The sequence below is a fragment of the Cricetulus griseus genome, chromosome 5 (genome assembly GCF_003668045.3).
Source record: "Cricetulus griseus strain 17A/GY chromosome 5, alternate assembly CriGri-PICRH-1.0, whole genome shotgun sequence".
In the NCBI taxonomy this organism is placed as follows: Eukaryota; Metazoa; Chordata; class Mammalia; order Rodentia; family Cricetidae; genus Cricetulus; species Cricetulus griseus.
This window is the reverse complement of record NC_048598.1, coordinates 150,369,137-150,391,363: the sequence shown is the minus strand read 5'-3', so window position 1 is coordinate 150,391,363 and position 22,227 is coordinate 150,369,137. Positions and strand designations below refer to the sequence as shown.

General features: G+C 39.9%; 1 protein-coding gene across 7 annotated transcripts in view; it reads right to left on the bottom strand.

Annotated features, from left to right (window-relative positions):
• The window catches only part of Heatr5a (HEAT repeat containing 5A), a 106,843-nt gene that overhangs the window by 25,755 nt on the left and 58,861 nt on the right, over positions 1-22,227 (bottom strand). For 5 of the 7 annotated variants that reach the window (XM_027416306.2, XM_027416309.2, XM_027416307.1 and 2 more), the window contains 8 exons: positions 20,584-20,773; positions 19,484-19,653; positions 16,921-16,947; positions 14,219-14,354; positions 10,761-10,940; positions 5,709-5,948; positions 3,734-3,915; positions 2,421-2,489 (listed from right to left, as the gene is read on the bottom strand). In XM_027416306.2, coding sequence (XP_027272107.1) covers positions 2,421-2,489; positions 3,734-3,915; positions 5,709-5,948; positions 10,761-10,940; positions 14,219-14,354; positions 16,921-16,947; positions 19,484-19,653; positions 20,584-20,773 — 1,194 coding nt within the window. The remainder of the gene's footprint in view (positions 1-2,420; positions 2,490-3,733; positions 3,916-5,708; positions 5,949-10,760; positions 10,941-14,218; positions 14,355-16,920; positions 16,948-19,483; positions 19,654-20,583; positions 20,774-22,227) is intronic. The other 2 variants (XM_027416310.2, XM_027416311.2) reach the window with 1 other exon arrangement.

Sequence of the window (22,227 nt, the reverse complement as noted above, 5' to 3'; positions counted from 1 at the left end):
CCGAAGAAAACAGTATTCTTTAGTGTGTAAGATGAAGAGTGTGAGATATCAATATGCATAAGTTAAACTATGAATCCATAACCATAAACTTCTGGATAAATATTTTAAATAGCATTTCAATCCTGAGTATCTTAGTATCTTATCACATTATTTTAAAATTAAGAGAACTGTGTGGTAAAACAATCTTGTTTCTAATTCAAATAAAAAATAAAAAGATGGAAAAAAAATAAAATGCTTAAAAAAAAAAAAGAAAAAAAGAGAACTGTAGCTGGGTGTTGGTGGCGCACGCCTTTAATCCCAGCACTCGGGAGGCAGAGGCAGGTGGATCTCTGTGAGTTCGAGACCAGTCTGGTCTACAAGAGCTAGTTCCAGGACAGCCTCCAAAGCCACAGAGAAACCCTGTCTCAAAAAACCAAAAGAGAGAGAACTGTGTGGTTAGCTAATGTGACTTAGTTAAAAGACAAAGACTTGGGGGCTGGAGAAATGGCTCAGAGGTTAAGAGCACTAACTGTTCTTCCTGAGGTCCTGAGTTCAATTCCCAGCAACCACAAGGTGGCTCACAACCATCTGTTATGAGATCTGGTGCCCTCTTCTGGTGTGCAGATATACACTGAAGCAGAATGTTGTATACATAATAAATAAATAAAATCTTAAAAAAAAAAAAAAAAGACAGAGAGTTAACATTTAGAACCCAGAGGAAGCTGGGTGTGGTGGTGGATGCCTTTAGTCTTTAGCAGGGATCTTGGTGAGGCCAGCCTTGTCTACACAGCAAATTCCAGGTCATCTAGAAGTATGCAGTGAGACCTTGTCTCAAAACAAAACAAAACACTCCAAGGAAGGTTTTATTTTTAATTTTTGCAGTGCTAGAGATTGGACCTAGAATCTCACATATGCTAGGCTAGTGTTTTTTTAACTGAGCTGTATTCCCACACTCTAAAAGATTTTGATCATTCTAGTAACGTTTTATTTTTATTAAAAAAAAACAAAAACAAAAACAAAAAACAAGCCGGGCGTTCTCTCTTTTGGTTTTTCGAGACAGGGTTTCTCTGTAGCTTTGGAGCCTATCCTGGTACTCGCTCTGGAGACCAGGCTGGCCTTGAACTCACAGAGATCCGCCTGCCTCTGCCTCCCGAGTGCTGGGTCTAAAGGCGTGCGCCACCAATGCCCAGCTACAGTTCTCTTTTTTTCTTTAAAGCATTTTATTTTTTTTCCATCTCGGAAAAAAAAAAAAAAAGACCACCACAATAAAACACCATCATATTTTTGTAATGCAGTGGCTTATCCTATATCCCAGCAGTAGAGAGGCAGAGGCAGGAGGATCAGAAGTTTCAGAAAAGATTTGGCTAGTTTAAGGCCAGCCAGGGCCACAACAGGTCCAGTCACTAAAAAGCAAAGGGGAAGCTAGATATGTTAGTAGATGCCTTTAATTTCAGTACTCAGGAGACAGAGTCAGGAAGATCTCTGTGAGTTTGACATCAGGCTGATTATATAGTTAGTCCAGGTCAGTCAGGGTTGCAGAGTGGGACCCTGTTTCTAAACTAAACAATCAACAAACAGACCACAACACAAAACCAAAGGGTTAAAATCTGCCATGCCTAAAGCTTTCTACATTTTTAGGAACTCCGTGCTTTTCTAGATGTCTCTTCTAGGTATCTCTCTTTCTAGAGAAAAATATTTTTGTCCTTGTCCATTTACAGCTAGCCTCTGACTTCCCAGTTTTAAATTTTATTATTTGCAAGGGCAGTAAAAGGGCAGGAAAAGCTGTAATTTCTACTGACAGGGAGTACAAATCCATTCTTGTGATTCTGGGAGGAGGCAGAAAGCCATAGTCCTACTCAGTCACACCATCAGAAGGGGAGCAACTCACCTGCTATGGTGGCCAGGGTGCCCAGGAGCAGCAGCTGGTCCTGGAGCACTAAATGCATTTTCTATGTGTAATAGATTTATTGACACAAAACCCCACTTTGTTGTTTTTCAAGACAGGGTTTCTCTCTGTAGCTCTGGCTGTCCTGGAACTCACTCTGTAAACCAGGCTGGCCTCAAAGTCACAGAGATCCACCTGCCTCTGCCTGCTGAGTGCTGGGATTAGAGGGGTGCACCACCACACACAATTGTGGCTGTTTGTAATAGGAACAGAAGAAACACTGACAAGCCCATCAATATAAACTATTCTTGTAACAGGGACTCTCACAGACTGGGACACCATACAGTTGTGGGTAAGAAGCAGGGCTGTTCCTAAATGTCAAAAGGAAAGGAAAACGGTGTGCTGACATGACTGTGAGACTGTAAGGAAGAACCTTGACACTGGACCTCAGTATGTAGCCCAGGCTGGCTTTGGACTCTCCCAAGCTTCCTGCCTCCGTTCCCAAGTGCCTGGCTTCTAAAGTTGTCTCTTAAGCTTTGACTTTGTATGCACTTACCTGACACGCTTTGGCAGTGATGTCAGGTGGTGTCTCTGAAGTGAATGCTGGTCTAAGAGCTGCTCCAACCTGACAAGGAATCACATGGTATGACAAACATCAATAAGGGAACATGGCTTTAACCTTATGGAAATCATCCAATAGGGATAGGTTTCATGGACCATTATTTCTGTCTGTCCTATATGGCAGCACACTTCTGCCTCCAGGGAAGTATCCCCATCCCCAGAACTCTCAGCCTGTGTAATGGCTGTGCAGCTAGTAACTGGCTCCAGGGAACCACACCAGGTACCCAAATTTCTCAAGACTTTTGCTTGGAGGGGCTGTTTCTCTGTAAAGACCTTGTTACCAATCAGAGAGGTAGGGAAGGGGTGCTCAGAGTAAAGCCAGTGTGGAGAATCCCCCATTTTCTTGCCGAACTGTGTTTCTTGCATCTGCAGTTCTACGAGGGAAGAAACACAAAAGCTTGACCTGACCAAGCTGTTACAGTACTCTGTTCCAATATGGTAATTCCACCCCTTCCTTTGGCTGTACCCTCATGCATACAATGGCTTTGTTTACTGGAAAGAAGTCATGGAGCTGGCCAAGCAACTAGAGGACTATTCTAGTGGGTCTCCTTATTTCTAAGCATCATAAACTGCCTGAGACAGATCACAAGACAGGCGGTTCTACTTCCATTCTTGGACAATTAAATACACAAAGATCATAAAACCAGAAATAAAATTGGGTCCTTTCCTAAATCTAGAAAAAATCCTGAAGGAGATTGCATGTAGCACTCTAATCTATGAGTAATGAAGGTAAAACATGTATGTAGCCTGATTATTTACTGTTCTGTTGCTAAGTCAGACATTTTGCAATAGATTTTCCTACTAAAGACTTGTATTCCTATAAGTTAAAAAGGTTTAAAAAAGGGCCGGGCATTGATGGCGCACGCCTTTAGTCCCAGCACTCGGGAGGCAGAGGCAGGCGGATCTCTGTGAGTTCGAGGCCACCCTGGTCTCCAGGGCGAGTGCCAGGATAGGCTCCAAAGCTACACAGAGAAACCCTGTCTCAAAAAACCAAACCAAACCAAACCAAAAAGGTTTAAAAACAAAACAAAACTAACAACCCTTAACGGTATAAGCTACTGTTGTAAATATACGATTTTGCTTTTACTTGAAGCTTTATAAATGCATAAATGCTGGTTATTAGATTTGTTCTACAAACATGTATTTTTTGTGCATGGGTTAGAAGAGGGTCTTTATGATACAATTTCACAGCTTTTATCAGTGTTGTTTAATAGTAATACCAGGACAGTTCTAACAGATATTACTTACATTGGCTTGATACTGTTCCAGAATAACATGGCCTGGAAACTCTGGCTCTGCAATATCTGCAAATCGTCGGATAACAAGCAAGAGTGTGTCAAGGCCAGAGAGACGGAGCTGGTCACTATGGTCTGTGGCAGCCATAAAAGCCATGCGAATTAAGTCAGAAAGATGGAGCACCAGAAAGTCATCTAGAAGATGAAAAACATGTATTATGAAAAAGAAAAGGCTGAAGCTAAGATTTCCGTTATGTGACAATGTTCTCTCCTTATTTCATAGCCCACACTTCCTTTTAGGCTCTCCCGATTTGACTTACTGCTCTGTTTCATCCTGTGTTAAACAGATTTTCAGGATAAATTTAATGTATAGCACAAATTCTCTTTGATCTTAATAATAAAAACTTGGAGTCAGCTATCAGGAGGAGAAGCAGAGCTGTCAGCCACTAGAGTTTTTACCTCTCCCAATACAAAGAACAAAGGGGCGATCCTGTCCTCAGACAGGCTGCTCCTCAGACAGGCTGCTTCATACCGCTTGCTGCTCAGACTGCATTGAGCTACTGTCTCCTCCTGTCTCCTCTTTGCCCAGCTATATTACTCCTGTCTCCACCTCCCTAGTGTTGGGATTAAAGATGTGTGATCCCAAGGGCTAGGATCACCTTGTGTGAGCTCTGTCTTTTAGACTGGATCAATTTCGTGTAGCTCAGGGAGGCTTTGAACTAACAAAGATCTATCTACCTCTGTCTTCTGACTGCTGGGATTAAAGGTGTGTGCCACCATTGTCTGACCTCTATGGTTAACTAGTGTGGCTAGTTTTGCACTCTGATCTTCAGGCAAGCTTTATTTGTTTTAGCATAAACAAAATATCACCACATTAATGTACACTTAAATATACACAAAACCATCTGAAACCAAATTATATACATGACTATTCAAAAGCCCAAAGCAAGATTAACATTTTTTAAGAACGGATACTAGCTGCTTCCTCAATAAACACTTTGTCCAGACTGTCTGATAAAAGCACATTAATTGTACTTAGCAGAGCTTTAGCTGTGACAAACTTGGCAGTAATTTATTCTCTTTATATCAAGTTGGTGCCAAGGGACTTAAAAAATTCCATATAGCTCTTTTATATGGATTATGTTTCTTCATGTCTTATCAAACATAGAAATTTATAAACAAATCTAGCTACAGAAATGAAAAAAATTTAATTAATTTATTCCTTTCATTCCTAAAACATATTCGTGCTACAAAAATTCTGAGGAGAAACAAAAGAAAATCATTTTAACAGTGTTACAGTAGTACTTAGGAAATCAGTGTATACCTAGAAAACAGACAAACTGGGTATCAGAGTTATGGAGTACACAATAAAAACTCCCACATCTTAGTAAAAAGCCAACTACAGTCTTGATTTCTAGTATGGATTCAGGGAGTATCAGTGGATGGCATACTCATTTTGTATTGTTAATGTCTAAAAGGATACTCATCCCAATAATAAATGCTTGCTTGAAAACTATTTTTATTTTATTTTATTTTATTTTATTTTGGTTTTTCGAGACAGGGTTTCTCTGTGTAGCTTTGGAGCCTATCCTGGCACTCGCTCTGGAGACCAGGCTGGCTTTGAACTCACAGAGATCTGCCTGCCTCTGCCTCCCGAGTGCTGGGGTTAAAGGCGTGTGCCACCAATGCCCAGCGTTTCTTGAAAACTATTAAACACAATGTATATTCAGATTGGCAATACCAATATTTTGATTAAAAAAGTTTTTTAAAAATTACATTTACTAATGTATGTGTGCATGTGTTTTAGCTCTTCCCTTCTACCTGTAACATTTTATTATTTAACAGCCTATTGAGTACAACAGCAAGAAGGTGGGCAGGTCCAATTAGAACAAGACCTGTCAATGCTATAGCTTTATTTTTAAAATGAAAACTCAAGCAGTCAGTATTCTACTTTCATTATCTGGCTTGTCCTCTCCTGTGGCACTTACTTCTTGAATCACTTTTTTTCATTTCTTGGGCTAAAGCAATGTCAAAATGGGCGCTGTTAGAATTTTCACACTGGTCAATTATTCTACAGATGCAGTCAGCAGCAAAGACTCTGGTGGCCCATCGAGGATTACTGAAAGGGTGTGGTTTCCCATCACTTCTGCTGGTCAAAACTGAGGCATCATCACCTCTATCTCCTTCTTCCTCTTGCATTGTATCCACGCAAGTTACAGCTGCAAAATCTTTATCAAAGGAAAACGTAATTACAACTAATTGGAAGACACAGCTATTAAAGAGCACAAAACACAATTTCAAATGCAGACTAGAATCACTATTAATCAATCATATACCTTTATAATAACATAAAATAGGTCTCATAACAGCTAGAAACAGTAATGGTTGTCATTCTGATCTCCACACACATGTACTTACACATGTGTACCCCCAATCAACATACACTCCCCCAATGATGATGATGAGGATAAAATTACTACATACTGTTATAGTGATTAATCCTTTGCATGAAGATGGCTGTATTTAGTAAAATTCAAAATCTCAACAATAAGGCTGTCTTTTATTAACCATTAACTTTTTTTTTTTTTTTTTTTTGAGACACTATCAGTGCTGGCTGGTTTTGAACTCCTAGAGATCTGCCTGCCTCTGCCTACAGACCATAGGGATTAAAGACATATGCTATCATAACTACATCTGTTAAGTCATTAATCTTATAAACTAAATGGAACTAATGCTATAAAACCAACCAACCAATTATTCTTAAACTATCTTGTATGTCAATATTTTCAACTTTTTTTTGGTGTGTGTGAGAATAGCAAAGAATTCGGTAAGCAAATTTTATCAAAGAATGCACCTTTGATAAAAAGTCTACAGAACCAGATGTGGTGATGCACACCTTTTCTCCTTGCAGCCTAAAGGCAGAGACAGGCAGGTGAGTTCAGGGCCTGTCTGATCAATAGAGAGAGTTGCAGGTCAGCCAGGGTTACATAGTAAGACCTTTAAAAAGTCTACAGAGATTGAAAGATATTTTCCCAATAAGAACGGATGAAGTGAAATTACAGAGTATTAATTAAAAGCAACTCCCAAGCCACCCAAAACAAAGAAAAAAACCCAACATGCAGGATCACAAGAGGTCAAGCTAGAATGCAGGGTCTAAAGAAATCACCAGGAAAGAAATTATAACCGCCCCTGCTCCACATGCCAGAACCACACAGAACAGAAGGAGGCTGCAGTGAACACAGGGGCTCCCTCAGCCCCTCACGCAGCACCAAGTGCAGTCTGCTAGAACCACAGTCCTAGAACCTTAGCTCTCAGTGCTGTTGTGCCAGCAGTCTGCTCCCTAAGTGTTCTTTTCACCTCCCAGCCCCCATTCTTTAATCTCTACTCTTACACCCTTACACTGTTGGCAAAGGGGTGAACAGACACACACTACGGAAATTAGCATGTAAGTTTCTTAAAAAGCCAGAAGAGAACTACCAGATGACCCAGCTATACCACTCCTAGGCATATACCCAAAGGACTCCATGTCCTACCACAGAGGTTCCTATCCATTCATGCTCACTGCTGCTGTCAGCCTAGCTATTCATTAGCTGATGAATGGATAACAAAATGTGGCATATACACACAATGGGATTTTATTCAGCTGGAAAGAAAAATGTAATTATGAAATCTGTAGGAAGACAGAACTAGAAAATATGCTGAGTTGACACAGGCTCAGAAAGACAAATGACTCATGTTCTCTCTCATAATGATCCTAGTTTCAAATTTTTAGATTTGTATGTTTAATTTGGAGTGTATGTAGCAGCCAGGAACCCAGAAAGGTCCTAGGAAAGGGAGAGGAGAGTGGAACATATGTCATAAGAAAGTAGAGGTGGAAAACACTGGGGGTAAAGGACTTGAAGTCGGGATAGTAAGTATATATCATGGTAAGTGATCTTTTCTTTTCGCAGATTTTTTTTATTTGAATTAGAAACAAGATTGTTTTACATGACAATCCCACTTCCCTTCTACCTCCCTTCCGCCGCTACCCCCCCCCCCAACTAGAACCCTACCTATCACATATCCTTTCTGCTCCCCCCTGGAGGTGAGGCCTTCCATAGGGTGTCATCAGAGTCTATCGTATTCTTTGGGACTACCCCCTCCCCCCATCTTGGCTCAGGGAGTATTCATCTATGTGGAATGGGCTCCCAAAGTTCTAAGTGATCTTTTCTAATTTGTTAATTGAAGTGTGTGTGTGTGTGTGTGTGTGTGTGTGTGTGTGTGTGTGTGAAGGCGTCTGCATGAAGGTGCCCTGCTTTGGTACTGGGTGATACTGCTCCCAGAAGCCATGGCTACTGAATGAGAATCCAGTGCTAGGTATGAGGTCCTTCTCTATGAGTCTTGGTCAGGAAGATGCCAGAGGCAAATGAAATGAAATGTTAGCAACAAAACACAACTGAGCCCAGACCTCAGGAAAACGAATGTAAAACGGAAAAAGAGCTGGGCATGATTGTACACACCTAGAATCCAGCACTAAGGGAGGGAGGCAGAAGGAGCAGAAAGAAAATAAGTAGGAAAGACAATAGGAAAAAAAATCAATCGAATTATGTACACATTTAAAAATATTAAGTTGTTTTTGAGGTAGGGTTTCATGTAGCCTAGGTTGGCAATGCTTTTGCTATGCAGTTGAGGATGAACTTGAATTCCAGATCCTTCCACCAGTTTCTCCACAGGATGGGCTCACAGGCATGCACTCAGCACTGGGCATCTGTGATCTTTTTCTTGGTTGTAAACTAGACTACAACTAGAACTAACTAAAACCCCCAAATGGAGGGCACACCTGTGTGGGATTTCTACATAATTTGAAGGAGAAACACCTGCTTATAATCCAGATTTTTGAGGCAGGAAGACAAGCTTTTCTTTAGTCCAGATCTAATCTGGGCCATGTCTTCTGCTGGCAGCTTATGTAAGGACATGGAAGGAGGAGGCTTTTGCTCTTATCCTCTTGCTCTCACCTTGCTCGCAAGTCCATTCCTTCACGGGCATTAGAACCTACTTCTTTGGGATTCCAGCAAATACTGTAGACCAGCTGAGACATCCAGCCTCACAGACTGAGCAACTATTGGATTCTTGGACTATTGGTTCACAGGCTGTCATTGTTGGATTAGATGGACCACAGCCTTTAAGTCATTCTAGTAAATTCCCTTTCTAGATATACATATAGATTCATTCTATAAGTTCTGTTATTTTAGAGAAACAGACTAATACAGCATCTAACACCACTTGAAATTAACATTTTTTTTTTTGAGACAAGGTTTCTCTGTGTAGCCTTGACTGTCTTGTAATTCACTTTGTAGACACTTTGTGTCCTCAAACTCACAGAGATCTGTCTGTCTGTCTCTCCCTCCTGAGTGCTGGGATTAAAGGTGTGTGCCACCACCACCCAGCGAAATTAACATTATTAACTGTGGAGAGACCAGACTGCTCAAAATGTCAACTACTGAGTGCTAGGAATATTAAAGATATGTTACATTTGTTTGTACTGTGGAACATTTATTTAATGATGCAAAGATGTGTTGTATTCTTTTATGTTGCATTCGTTTAACTTTGTGAAGCTGTGTTACTGTGCCTTTAGACAACGCACCATTGAATTGATTTAATAAAGAGCTGAATGGCCAATAGCGAGGCAGGAGAAAGGATAGGCAGGACTGGCAGACAGAGAGAATAGGAGAAATCTGGGAAGATGGAGGAGCAAGAGATGATGGAGGAGGACAGTGGGGGCCACACCCAGCCACACAGCCAGACATGGAATGAGAAGTAAAGAAAAGGTATATAGAATAAAAAAAGTAAAAGTCCAGAGGCAAAAGGTATTCAGGCTAATTTAAGAAAAGCTGGCTAGAAACAAGACAAGCTAAGGCTGGACATTTATAAGAAAGAATAATTCTCCATGTGATTTATTTGGGAGCTTGGTGGCAGGTCCCCCAAAGAGTAAATAGTAAAACAAACAAAAAACAAACAAAAATTCCAACAACTACAATTGGGTATTGGTACTGTTACCTCATTGTACAGTGCAAGGCCTCAGCATCACACAATGTCAACTATGGTAACTTTTCTATTATGATGACATATAGCAACCTCTCAATCATTTATAATACGTGCAAAGAAATGGTTTAACTAGGTGATGGTTTGAAAGAAAATGGCCACTATAGGCCCATAGAGAGTGGCCTATTAGATGGTGTGGCCTTATTGGAGTAGGTGTGGTCTTGTTGAAGGAACTGCTTGGAGGTCTCATGTGCTCAAGTTATACCCAGTGTAGCACAGTCTCCTTCTGCTGCCTGTGGTTTAAGATGTAGAACTCTTAGCTCCTTCTCTAGCACCATGTCTGCCTATGCACTGCCATGCTTCCTGCCATGATAATGGACTAAACTTCTGAACTGTAAGGCAGCCCCAAATAAATGTTTTCCTTTATAAGAGTTGTTGTGGTCATGGTGTCTCTTCATAGCAAAAAAACCCCAAGAGAAAGTATAAGTTATGCCTTTTATACTGTAACTCTGGATTTTATGTGGTTCATTATAGAAGAACTGGGCATGGTGGTGCACTCCTATAACCTGTATGTGGGAGGTGGAGGCAGGTGAGGAGTTCAAGGTCATTCTGGGCCATATAGATTAAAGCCTGCCTGTGGAACGTAAAATTCTGTCTCAAAAAGCAAAAAGAGTTGCTGGGCATGGTGACACACACCTTTAACCCAGTGATAGGAGGCAGAGGCAGGTAGAGCTCTGAGTTTGAGGCCAGCCTGTTTACAAAGCCTGTTCTAATGACAAAAAAGAATTGTTACAGAAAAAAATAAGATGAAGAAAAAAACAACCTAATCTTACATTTATGTTGTGTAAATTCAAAAGAATTCTAATAAGATACAGACATAGAATCTTCATTTGAAGAAAGCAATGACCTCACAATAATTAAAAATAAACAGATAAAGTGAACCAGTTGTCAATGGCAGACTATTTCCTACTAGGTTTCTTCTGATTTTACTACTGTAACTGGCCATTCCCAGTACTCACCAGCCGATGCAGCAAGCACATCTTTACAAAGCTTTAACCAAAGGGAGAGCTTTTCCACTGCCATAGATGTCAGCATATGATGTAAGGTCTCTCTGATATCCTGGCAGAGGCTTTTGTCTGTTTCTTTATCTAGTAAGGCCAGCAGTGCCCCTTCAAGGCCCACTTCTCTGATGTTAGTATCTGGCAAGAAGAAAGCACATGACCTAAGTAACAAAGAACTCACAATAATCTTGTAATACCATCAGACCTTTCCCCAAAGGAATTTTTAAATTTTTGTTTATAATCAAAATTATCCGTGTCTATTGCTTTATGTATTGGTGGTATAAACATGTTCTTAGAAGTGTTGAGTTATGGAGCTGGAGAGATGGCTTAGAGCTGAAGAGCACCAACTGCTCTTCCAGAGGTCCTGAGTTCAATTCCCAGCAACCACATGGTGGCTCACAACCATCTATAATGAGATCTGGTGCCCTCTTTTGGTATGAAGCATACATGGAGGCAGAATGCTGTATACATAATTAATAAATATAAATCTTAAAAAAAGAAGTGTTGAGTTATGTACACACGCACACAGAAGTAGAAGAGAGAATAGTTATGAAGTCAACTTTTTGTTTTTGTTTTTGTTTTTTTTAAGACAGGGTTTCTTTATATAACAGTTCTGACTGTCCTGGAACACCCTCTGTAGACCAGGCTGGCCTCAAACTCACAGAGATCAACCTGCTGCTTCCTCCTGAGTACTGGGATTTAAGGTGTGTGCCACCACCTGGCAGGAAGGCAACTATTAGTGGGCAAAACTCAAAGGAAGAAAAGAGAAGGGACTGGCAAAATGGTCACAGCATGCTGTGTACACATACACAGTCATTACATAAAGGACTACTGTTTAAAAAACCCTACCAGTTCTCTCTTAAATTTGTGGGGGCTAGAGAGATGTCTCAGACTGACTTGGCGAGGACCAGGATCAGTTCCCAGCACCCACTTGATGGGTCACAGCCACCTGTAACTCTAGTTCTAGGGAATCTGACATCCTCTTTCGGCCTCCCATCTTTTGCACTCATATACTATACATAAATCCATGCAGAAACATGAACTTAATAAATGAAGAAATAAAAATACTGTGAATTGATGATTTTAATAAATATTGTCAAACTATTTTTTTTGTTTGTTTGTTTTTTGTTGACAGGGTTTCTCTGTATTGCTTTGGAGGTTGTCCTGGAACTCACTCTGTAGACCAGGCTGGCCTTGAACTCATAGAGATCTGCCTGCCTCTGCCTACCCAGTGCTGGGATTAAAGCCTGGCCAAACTATCTATCTATCTATCTATCTATCTATCTATCTATCTATCTATCTATCTATCTATCTATCTATTTTACTTTATCTGATCTAAAAGGCCAAGAGGCAGTATCATTTCTAACAAATTTTGACACTCCATTAATAACACCTATTAGATGTAATTTTTTAAAACTCTTTTTCTTTTTCTTTTCTTTTTTTTTTTTTTGGTTTTTCAAGACAGGGTTTCTCTGTGGCTTTGGAGGCTGTCCTAAAACGAGCTCTTGTAGACCAGGCTGGTCTTGAACTCACAGAGATCCGCCTGCCTCTGCCTCCCGAGTGCTGGGACTAAAGGCTTGTGCCACCATTGTCTGGAGTAATTTTTTTTTTAACTCTTTAGTTAAAGCTTTAATCTGGGAAGCTTTGCAAAAGCTGTGACTTATATATACAAGAATATGGTAACTCTGTGACTTATAGTCAAAATTACATGAAGTTTGAATTACTTTCATCAGTTTTAAAATGGAGGGATATGGGTCAAGAATGTGGCTTAGTGATAGAGCACTTGCCTAGAATGCCTGAGGCCCTGGCTGCTATTCTTAGCACTGTACAAACTAAAACTAGATATATATTTAAATTTTACTGGGGCTATAGAAATGGCTCTGTAGTTCAGAGCATTTGCTGCTCTTCTAGAGGACCTGGGTTTGTTCCCAACCACCTATGATTCTACTGCCAAGGAATATGATGTCTTAACTCCTCAGGTTCCTGCACCCACATGTGCAAACAACCCAATGCAGGCACACACCTATATGCATAATTAAAAAAAAAAACACAAATTTTTGTAAGTACTGTTGAATTACACTCGACAATGGAGAAGGAACCAACAAAAAAAAGTCTTTTAACAAGTAGTAGGATTAGCTGAGTGTTGGTGGCGCACACCTTTAATCCCAGCACTCAGGAGGCAGAGGCAGGCAGATCTCTGTGAGTTCAAGACCAGCCTGGTCTGGTATCCAGAGCGAGTACCAGGATAGGCTCCAAAGCTACACAGAGAAACCATGTCTCGAAAAACAAAACCAAAAAAAAAAACCAAAAAAAAAAACCAAAAAACAAAAAAACAAGTAGTAGGATTCATCTCCATTTTATTAAAATGTTATTTTGGTGGAAGGCAAGCATATATGAAAAATTACTTTAGGACTAAACCTAATTCCTTTTACAAATTCTTCAAATGTTTGTCTGCCTAGTGGTGTTTGGGCACAACCATGCATGTGTGGCAGGCAAAGGGCAATTTGCGGCACTCAGTCTTTCCTTCCACTGCATGAGTTCTGAGGATCAAACACAGGCCATCAAGCTTGGCAGCAAGTATCTTTTGCTCAGACACCCTGCTGCTGTGAACAGAATCCTTCAACTATCAATGAAGGGTTGTAAACACAGCTCACTGGGCTTTGATGCCCAGATTTCAAGTTCAGAGCTGTGGTAAGAACTAATAGGCATTTCTAAGAAGTTCTCACATGAGGTGGATAGTGCCTCAATTTGAAAATCATTGCTCTAAGCTACTGTTGTCACAAGGTGAAATGGTAACTGTTAGGGGTTAAGTTTTTAGTGGGTTTCAATACCCTATGTTAACCTTTACACATCTTTTTTGGTGGTTGTTTTTTGTTTTTGTTTCCCAAGACAGGGTTTTTCTGTATATCCCTGGCTGTCCTGGAACTTCTCTGTAGACCAGGCTGGCCTCAAACTCAGAAATGTATCGGCTTCTGCCTGCTGACTGCTGGGATGAAAGGCATTTGCCACCACTGTCCAGCCTTTACAAGTTGTGGTGGTTTAAAAGAAAATGGCCCCCAAAGGGAGTAGCACTATTAGGAGTGTGGTCTTGTTGGAGAAAGTGTGTTGCTGTCACTCAAAGGCAGGCTTTGAGGTCTCATATATGCTCAAGACACCGGCCAGTGTCTCAGACCACTTGCTGCCTGCAAGATGTAGGACTCCCAGCTACTTCTCTAGCACTATGTCTGCCTGCACGCTGCCGGGCTCCCCTTCATGATGATAATGGACTGAACCTCGGAACTGTAATCAAACCACCTCAATTAAATGTTTCTGTGGTCATGGTATCTCTTCATAGCAATAGAAACTCTAACTAAGACACTCATCATTTAAAAACTCATGTATATATGGAAATTCTTAATACTGAAGAGAAGAATTACCTGCAGCCAGGTCCCTGCTGTCCCTGGCTAGCAGGACAGCATGCTCTGAAACTTCAGCTGCTTCTCTCTGCACCAGCTGCCGCAAACAAGCCAGAACTGCTCTTCTCAGCAACAGGTAGGGGCTACAAAGATTCACCTGAAAGATGAGATTTGGGGAATGAAAGCTAAGATTCTTGGTGGCACTCACTAGGTCTAATACATATAAGACTCTTGGTGGCACTTAGTACATAGTCACTGGACATTCTCCTGATTCTATTTAGCTGGACACAATTTATCAAATACAGTGAAACTTTTCAACTGTTCTAGAATACATTTAAAATTGCAACTGGAAACAGCTTAAGGAACAATATGCATACTAAATTATGTATTATATATACACACCAACAAGCAAAAGTTTTGACAAAGTTAGAATACAAAGAATTTGGAAAAAATAGTTTTAGGATAAAAGAAACAACTGAAAGGACTTACACATTGTACTCATGCAATTATGCTCATGGTTCTCTATGAAATGAACACTACGGTGATGTAGGTGATGTTCGGGTTCAGCTGGAAGCCCTAGTTAGAAGTCTCAGTGCGAACCCTCCATCTATCACTTGCTGGCTGTGTGTCCTCAGGCAAGGTGGTTAGCCTCTCTGGATCTTAGCTTCCATAGAACTACTGCCAAGAGCTGGCCACAGGTGCCACAACCAGGGACACTCAAAGACTCAGTGACTTACGGTGTGGCTCCTCACAACAGTTATTTTACTTGGAAGATTGCAGGGAAAGTATACTTTCAAATAAATTTCACTGAGAAAAATTATCAGAAACATTCTTTAAATTAAAAAAATCATTTTAAAAAATGATTTATTTTATATGCACTGGTGTTTTGCCGGCATACATGTCTGTGTGAGGGTGTTGGGACTCCTGGAACTGGAGTTACAGACAGTTGTGACTGCCATGTGGATGCTGGGAATTGATTGAACTCAGGTCCCTGGTACGGCAGCCACCTTTCCAGCTTCTCAAGAACATTCTTTAGTGATACTAAAGAACAGCAGCTTTTACATACATGTAACACATGTCTACATGTAACACATGCAAATCACAATGGCTTTGGCAGCAGCTTTACCTATATAGCAAATGATAGGCTTGGCAGTATATTTCACATAATCAATTCTAAGTCAGAAGTTTCCAGATACAAATTTCTCATTATTATTATTATTATTATTATTATTATTATTATTATTATGAGACAGAGTTTCTCTGTGTAACCCTGGGCGTCCTGTAGAGCAGGCTGGCTTCGAACTCAGAGATCCACCTCTCTCTACTTCCTGAGTGCTGGGATTAAAGGCTGCACCACCACCACCAAGCTAATTTTTGTTCTCTGAGTAGGAATTTTTCGATGTAGCCCAGGCTGGCCTTAAACTCAAAATTTTCCTGTCTCAGCCTCCTGATTATAGACATATACTACTACCACAATACAAAGTCTCACTTAATGATCTCCTAAGCAATATAAAATTTAGATATAAAATTTATTTTCCCTTTAACTAGGATAACAAAGACCAATTTGGTACAGTCTACAATAATTTATATGTTTCTTTTGATGAGTGGAAGGATGGAACGCAAAACCTCACATGCGTTTTCTACAGAGCTTCACTTTAGCTTACTATAAATTGTCACAGTGATTTTCAAGTTAAAACTTGACAAACATGGCATAGTTCTGATGGAGATCTGTTGATCTGTTATATCTGAGAAAAACAGGACCTGCAGTAGGTGAACTTGTTACAGAAAGTGAGGCTAAATTCTAAGGAAATCAAAATGGGTGGTGGCAGGTATTGTCCACTGTATAGGGAACGCATGCAAAAAGGGCAGGTTCTTCATTTGGAAGCAGAAGATATTAGGTAGGGTATTAGTGAAACACAAGATGGGATCTGCTTTGTAAGTATGTGTTATTAGACATCCATGTTTCAAACTTAAAAGTGGAGAAGAATGACATTCACAGACTCCTCAAGGTAATGCCACCAGTCAGGTTTAAGACTTCTATTATTAGGAACTAGTATCACACAGAAGTAAACATAAAGAGCAAGTCTGCTTGAGCCCAAGATTATTGTTGTAGTTAACATCAATGATTAAAAACAGCATTCTACATGAAAAATTTAAATGAAAATGAATACTATATTAGTTATTTTGATTGGAGTTTTACAAGCACGTAACACAAGGAAGGTGCAGCATTCATCAGTAAAACAATCCTTAAAAAAAAAAAAAAAAAAAAAAAAAGCATGCTTAGAAATACTCTTCATGTGCTTGGTAAAAGAGGTTGGGGGCTGTCACACAGAGCAAATGGGAGGCTTCACATGTCCGTGTCATTCTCCAGCATGTCAATTGGGAAAAGGAGTATAGGCTGAGTTAAAGCAGGCAAACAAAGCAGGCAAAACACAGACATCAAATAAAACCATAAGTGTAATTTCTTTCTGAAATGAATATGTTAAATTAAAATATTGCAAAATTTAGTGCAAGGAGCAAGTGCACCAGCTGGAGAAGGTTAGAAAGGATTTGTTGACACCATTATTAAATAAACACCAAGAAACATGCTATGCATACTGGATTGTGCATTAATGGTTAGCTTAAACAGAGATGCAGAGGAAAACATCTGCAACCAAAAATAATATGAAAAAAACAGCACTGCAAACCTCAACAAAGTTAGGAGTCAGGGGTCAGGGACCTACCAACACAGAATTATCCAACAAGATCTCCTGCACAAAAAACAAATGACAGACCAGTCACGACAAAATCAAAAGATAAATATTAGGACGACTATGACAACAATCAGCTAAGCGTTCAAATATAAAGGCTGAGAGTTATCCTTCAAGTTGGCTTAGCGTCAATTTAAAAAGGATAGTTACAAACATTTTGTTTTTTAACTTGATAAGAGTTGAGCTAATATCTTGAAAATAGATGAATTAGAGATTTCAGGATGTAAAGAACCAGGCAAGGACTGAATGTCCACTTGACTAATGAGGCGTTCCCCAAAGTTCTTATTATGCCCCAGATCCAAAGCAGGCCCAGGAGATACATCTGTGGGAGGAGCAAGCTGCACTGTGCTTACAATTCACATCAGAACACATTAATTATAGATTTTTTGATTTTAAAACAGAGTGCTCAGAAGTGCTAGTGTCACTAAGTTCAAGTTCAGACAGAAGCAGGATAGCGTGAAGTTAGCAGGGAGCCTTTAGTGTATGATTCTTGCCCAATGAAGACACACAATTTCTTTACTTAGGGAAATACTATAAAATATAATAAACTCAATCTATAAATTTAGAATAAATTGCTAATTAAATTATTAAAATACTCTAGTGTAATATAATGAAAACCATTTTAAAATATAATTTCTATTTTAAATGTAACAGACTGTTTTTTCATATGTATCCTTTTTTTTGGCATGAGAAAGGAAAAAAGTAATAAGCCTGATGAGGTCTTATTTGTCATGGATTAGTGGACGCTAATCTTATTCTGTTTCTTACTTAGTAAACTTCAGTAAGTGAGTTCATGTATCTGGTAGGGAGACTTACTCTCCATTTAAATACAGCAGCACTACTATTTTCTTAAAGTCAGAGCAACTTGCAGTAGAATGGATATTTTTTCAGTAACTGAGTTCTGCAAAAATTCTTTAAATGTAGAAATTAATATCTTGGGAGAAATTGCCTTTGAGTGATGAATATAAAAATCTTTTCCCCCTAACACACAACAGACTCAACTCATAGCTAGCTATATCATGTTTTAAAGGTTTTATATGGCAATTAGCATCAATAATTATTATTATGTACTGCTTAGTCAATGCTATTTTAATGTGTGGTTTATGTGTCACTACATCCAGCATCTGTGTGATCCTTGATTTAACAAATGAAGTAGCCTAGCCCAGAAGAGGTTATAGGAGACTACACAACTAGGGAGTGATAAAAGTATGGCTATGATCAGGCCATAAAACTTACAAGGGCAGTAATAATATGGTGAAGATGGCAACTGGGCAAGGAATTCAGGAGAGAGGAGATTACACTAAGCCATGACTACGACTACATTCACTAAGTTGCTTGATGCTGTGGTCCTCAGACTATCTTTTAAAGACTGGCTTTAGTGATACAAACATCATTCTACAAAAGATGGGATAATGTGACAGTTTTGGATGTATCTTTTAAGCTCTGAAACACTACATATTTTGCCTCAGGCTTTAAAGTTAAAGGCCTGCCTACTCGTTTGTCCAACAGGTTGACATTGTGACACATCACCTATAACATTCATGCTGGTGAACCACACAATCAAGTTAAAAACAAAACAACAACAAACACCCAACAACAAAAAGAACCTACAAGTAACATTTTACGTAGGTTTACGATTTTGTGTTGGACCACATTTATAGATATGTTGGAGCTCAATTTTTGAGGCAAGTCTAGACAGACACTGGTCATGCCAAAGAAAATCGGAAAAGTGAAGATGGTTTATGAACCAATTGATCAGAACTTCTGGTTGGCTAGCTTACTTTTTCTACATTTGTTAGATACATTATAAAGACCCAGATATTAATGTGTTACACACAAATGTTAAGGAAAGGCATTTTAATTTCACATTCTCTCTCTCTGTGTATGTGTTCGTGTCAGAGAGTGTATGGTGGGCATGCCACTGCAAGAGCCGTGGAGGTTACAAGATGGCTTCCACTGTCCTACTCTACTGTTTTGTGCCTTATTCCCTTGAGACTCAACTGAGCCTAGACGTTGATATTTCAATGTCACTGGTTGGCCTGTGAGCTCCCAGGACCTACCTGTCTCTATACCCTAGCTGTAAATATGCTTTTATGTGGGTGCTGTGAGCTGAACTCACATCCTCATGCTCACATAGCAAGCACCCTTACCCACTAAGCAACCTCTAACTCTCCTTTATCCATCTGTGCAGAACTTTTGATGTAATTAGAGCAGGAGAAGAAGGAAAACAGATAGGACCACACAAAACACTTAAAGGTCCACCAGCACTTACACAGAGACTTCAAGAGTATAAGTACTCAGTAAGTGTCCCAGTTCATGAATAAATACTCCAGGATTTATGGTCAACACTAACAGAAAAAAATGAACCTGTGTATGACAGGCTTAGAGGTAGATACATGAAAGTGGTCCTTCCCCTTTCTAAAACAGACTAAAAGAAAAGTCATACATATAGCATAATTTTTACATAACCTAGAAAATAAGCTAGAATAAATTCAAGTCTCAGAAACTAGGAACTCACTTATGCTTTCATACTCACACAGAGGCAGCTGACCAGGCTAGACAAGTTGACATGTCGTGGAGCAAACATGTGAAGCTGCTGAAGGCAAGAGATGGCCTGAGCCTGAACCAGGCAGCCTGGGTTATCTTGCATCACCGCACAACCCAGCAGACACGAAGTCCTTAAGGTGGACACCGAAGTATTGTTACCTGAAATTATTAAAAGCCAGAGCTTTTAACATTGGCCTATAAAAACCATTAGTCTTTAAACATATATAAGCCTTTAAAATTCATTGAAATCATTTCATAGATTTGTCAAATCAAAACTTATACCACAAAAGCAGAGACATGGTCTGGGACATGGGTCAGTGGCTAAGCATATGTTTAACATACGGGAGGCCTTTGTGTCTCTCACATGGGTGCATGCACACACGTGTACTCTCACACACACACAGAGTGCAGGGGAAGAATAGTAAGGTGACACGCTGATAATTATTTTGTTCTTAAGCCTTTTAAAAAGTTACTCTTTACTTATTTTGTGTGTATGGATGAGCATGTAACAGCAAGTGTATGGAGGCCAGAGGACAAGCTGGCAGGAGTTCCTTCTCTCTTCACACCAAATGAATCCAAGGGCTCACAGTCAGGTTGTTAGGTTTGGCAAGAAGTGCCTTTGCTTACTGAGCCATCTCATCAGCCTAATTAGCTTGTTCTAAATGAAGTGTTTATTTACAAGTTTTATTAAATATTCATGAAAAGTAAAATTTGGTAAAAAGTAGAATTAGACATTGCCGATCAACTTAGCTCTGCTGGTATTATTTGAGGGTTATTTGCATATATTATAATCATATACCATGTGATTTGAAGCAGTCTGACTATTTGAAACTTGGGATTTATTTATTTCTTGGAGAGCAGAGTTCTTTATGCTACTGTACTTCATGTCTGCCACTTCAATTATTTAGGTACATCCCATCTCTCTAAATATGACACTTTCATCTTTTCAAGGTAGGAGACGCCAGGCTGGCTGAACTGAAACCTTCATTTAACAAGACATACTGAACCCCTGCTATGCTAAGCACAGAGACTAATACGTGAACTTGTGTATCTTCATGTTAAAACATCATGAAAGCAGCCTTTGCACACCTTGTAGCTCTGGACCTAATGTGGTAATAAGGGCGTTCAAGCAGCGGCCAAGACTCTGGTGAACTTCGGCATGAGTTGGAGGCACATTTAACAACAACATGGTAACGAGGGACAGGGTAGGCTCCACATGTACGTGGTAGAGTGCACCAGCAGAGTCAATGATCAGGGACAGGGAATGAAGCGCCCAGGTCTGTAAAGACAGAAAGGAAATAAACAGGTCACAGCTGCATCACAAAACACAAAAAAGACACTAAACTGGTCTTTGTTTAGCAAATTAAAAAGTACTGGAACTGGGAAGTGGTAGCACATGCCTTTAATCCCAGCACTTGGGAGACAGAGGCAGGCAGAGATCTCTGTGAGTCTGAGGCCAGCCTCATTTACAGAGTGAGTTCCAGGACATCCAAGGTTATACACAGAGAAACCCTGTCTCGAAAAGAAAAACAAAACAAAACAAAACAAAACACTGGGAATTAAAAAATGGATGTGTCATCACTACTAATTTGGAAAGAGATTAAGTGAACCCTACAAGTTTAAGAAAATCCAATGGCTCAGAGGTTAAGAGCACTAACTTCTCTTCCAGAGGTCCTGAGTTCAATTCCCAGCAACCATATGGTGACTTACAATGATTTGTAATGAGATCTGGTGCCCTCTTCTGGCATGCAGGCACATGCAGAGAGAGCACTGATGGGGGAAGTGCTTCTGTGTATGTGTTTGTCTTACTGGATGATAAGTAAAGTACTGTTTGGCCAGTGAGGCAGCAAATTAGTCAAGGAAGATTCTGGGAAATGTAGTAAAGAAGTGGTTATCCACAGGAAGTGACATAGCAGGGAGACTCATATATAAACAAGGGCAAGAGGGAAGTGGGCCCCTTCTCTCTTCCTCCAGAGCCATCATGTGATCCCCGGGATGAGGACGCCAGCGGAAGGCGTCCTCATCCCGGGAAGATATATTTTATATCTTATAAAATATATGGATGTATGATAATTAAGACTGAGCTAGCAGATGAGAAATCCTAGTCATTGGCCAAGCAGCATTTGTACCTAATATACGTCTCTGAGTATTATTTTGGCCATTCACGTGGCAGACAGAACTCAAGCAGGTGGCAGGTTTATTGTAACAGACCACTGTATACATAATAAATACATCCTAAAAAAAGAAAATCCTTTTAAAGAACATTATTTTTTTTTATACCATGTGTATGAATGTTTTGTGTACATGTGTGTATGGGCACCACATACATGCCTGGTGACCACAGAGGCCAGAAGAGGGTGTTGGGTCCCTTAGAACTAGAGTTACAGATGGTTGTGAGTGGTGGGAACTGAAAGAAAAAAAATTGCTCTTAACCACTGAGCCATCTTTCTAGCCAAGAAAATCCTTATCTTTAAATATCAAATATGAAGCCGGGTGTTGGTGGCACACGCCTTTAATCCCAGCGCTTGGGAGGCAGAGGCAGGTGGATCTCTGTGAGTTCGAGAGCAGCCTGGTCTACAAGAGCAAGTTCCAGGACAGCCGCCAAAGACACAGAGAAACCCTGTCTCGAAAAACCAAATAAATAAATAAATAAAACTAAATATCAAATATGAATCCAATTCAGACAGTTATCAAATTCAGAATGATCTATCTAGAGATAGCTGAGCAGTAAGA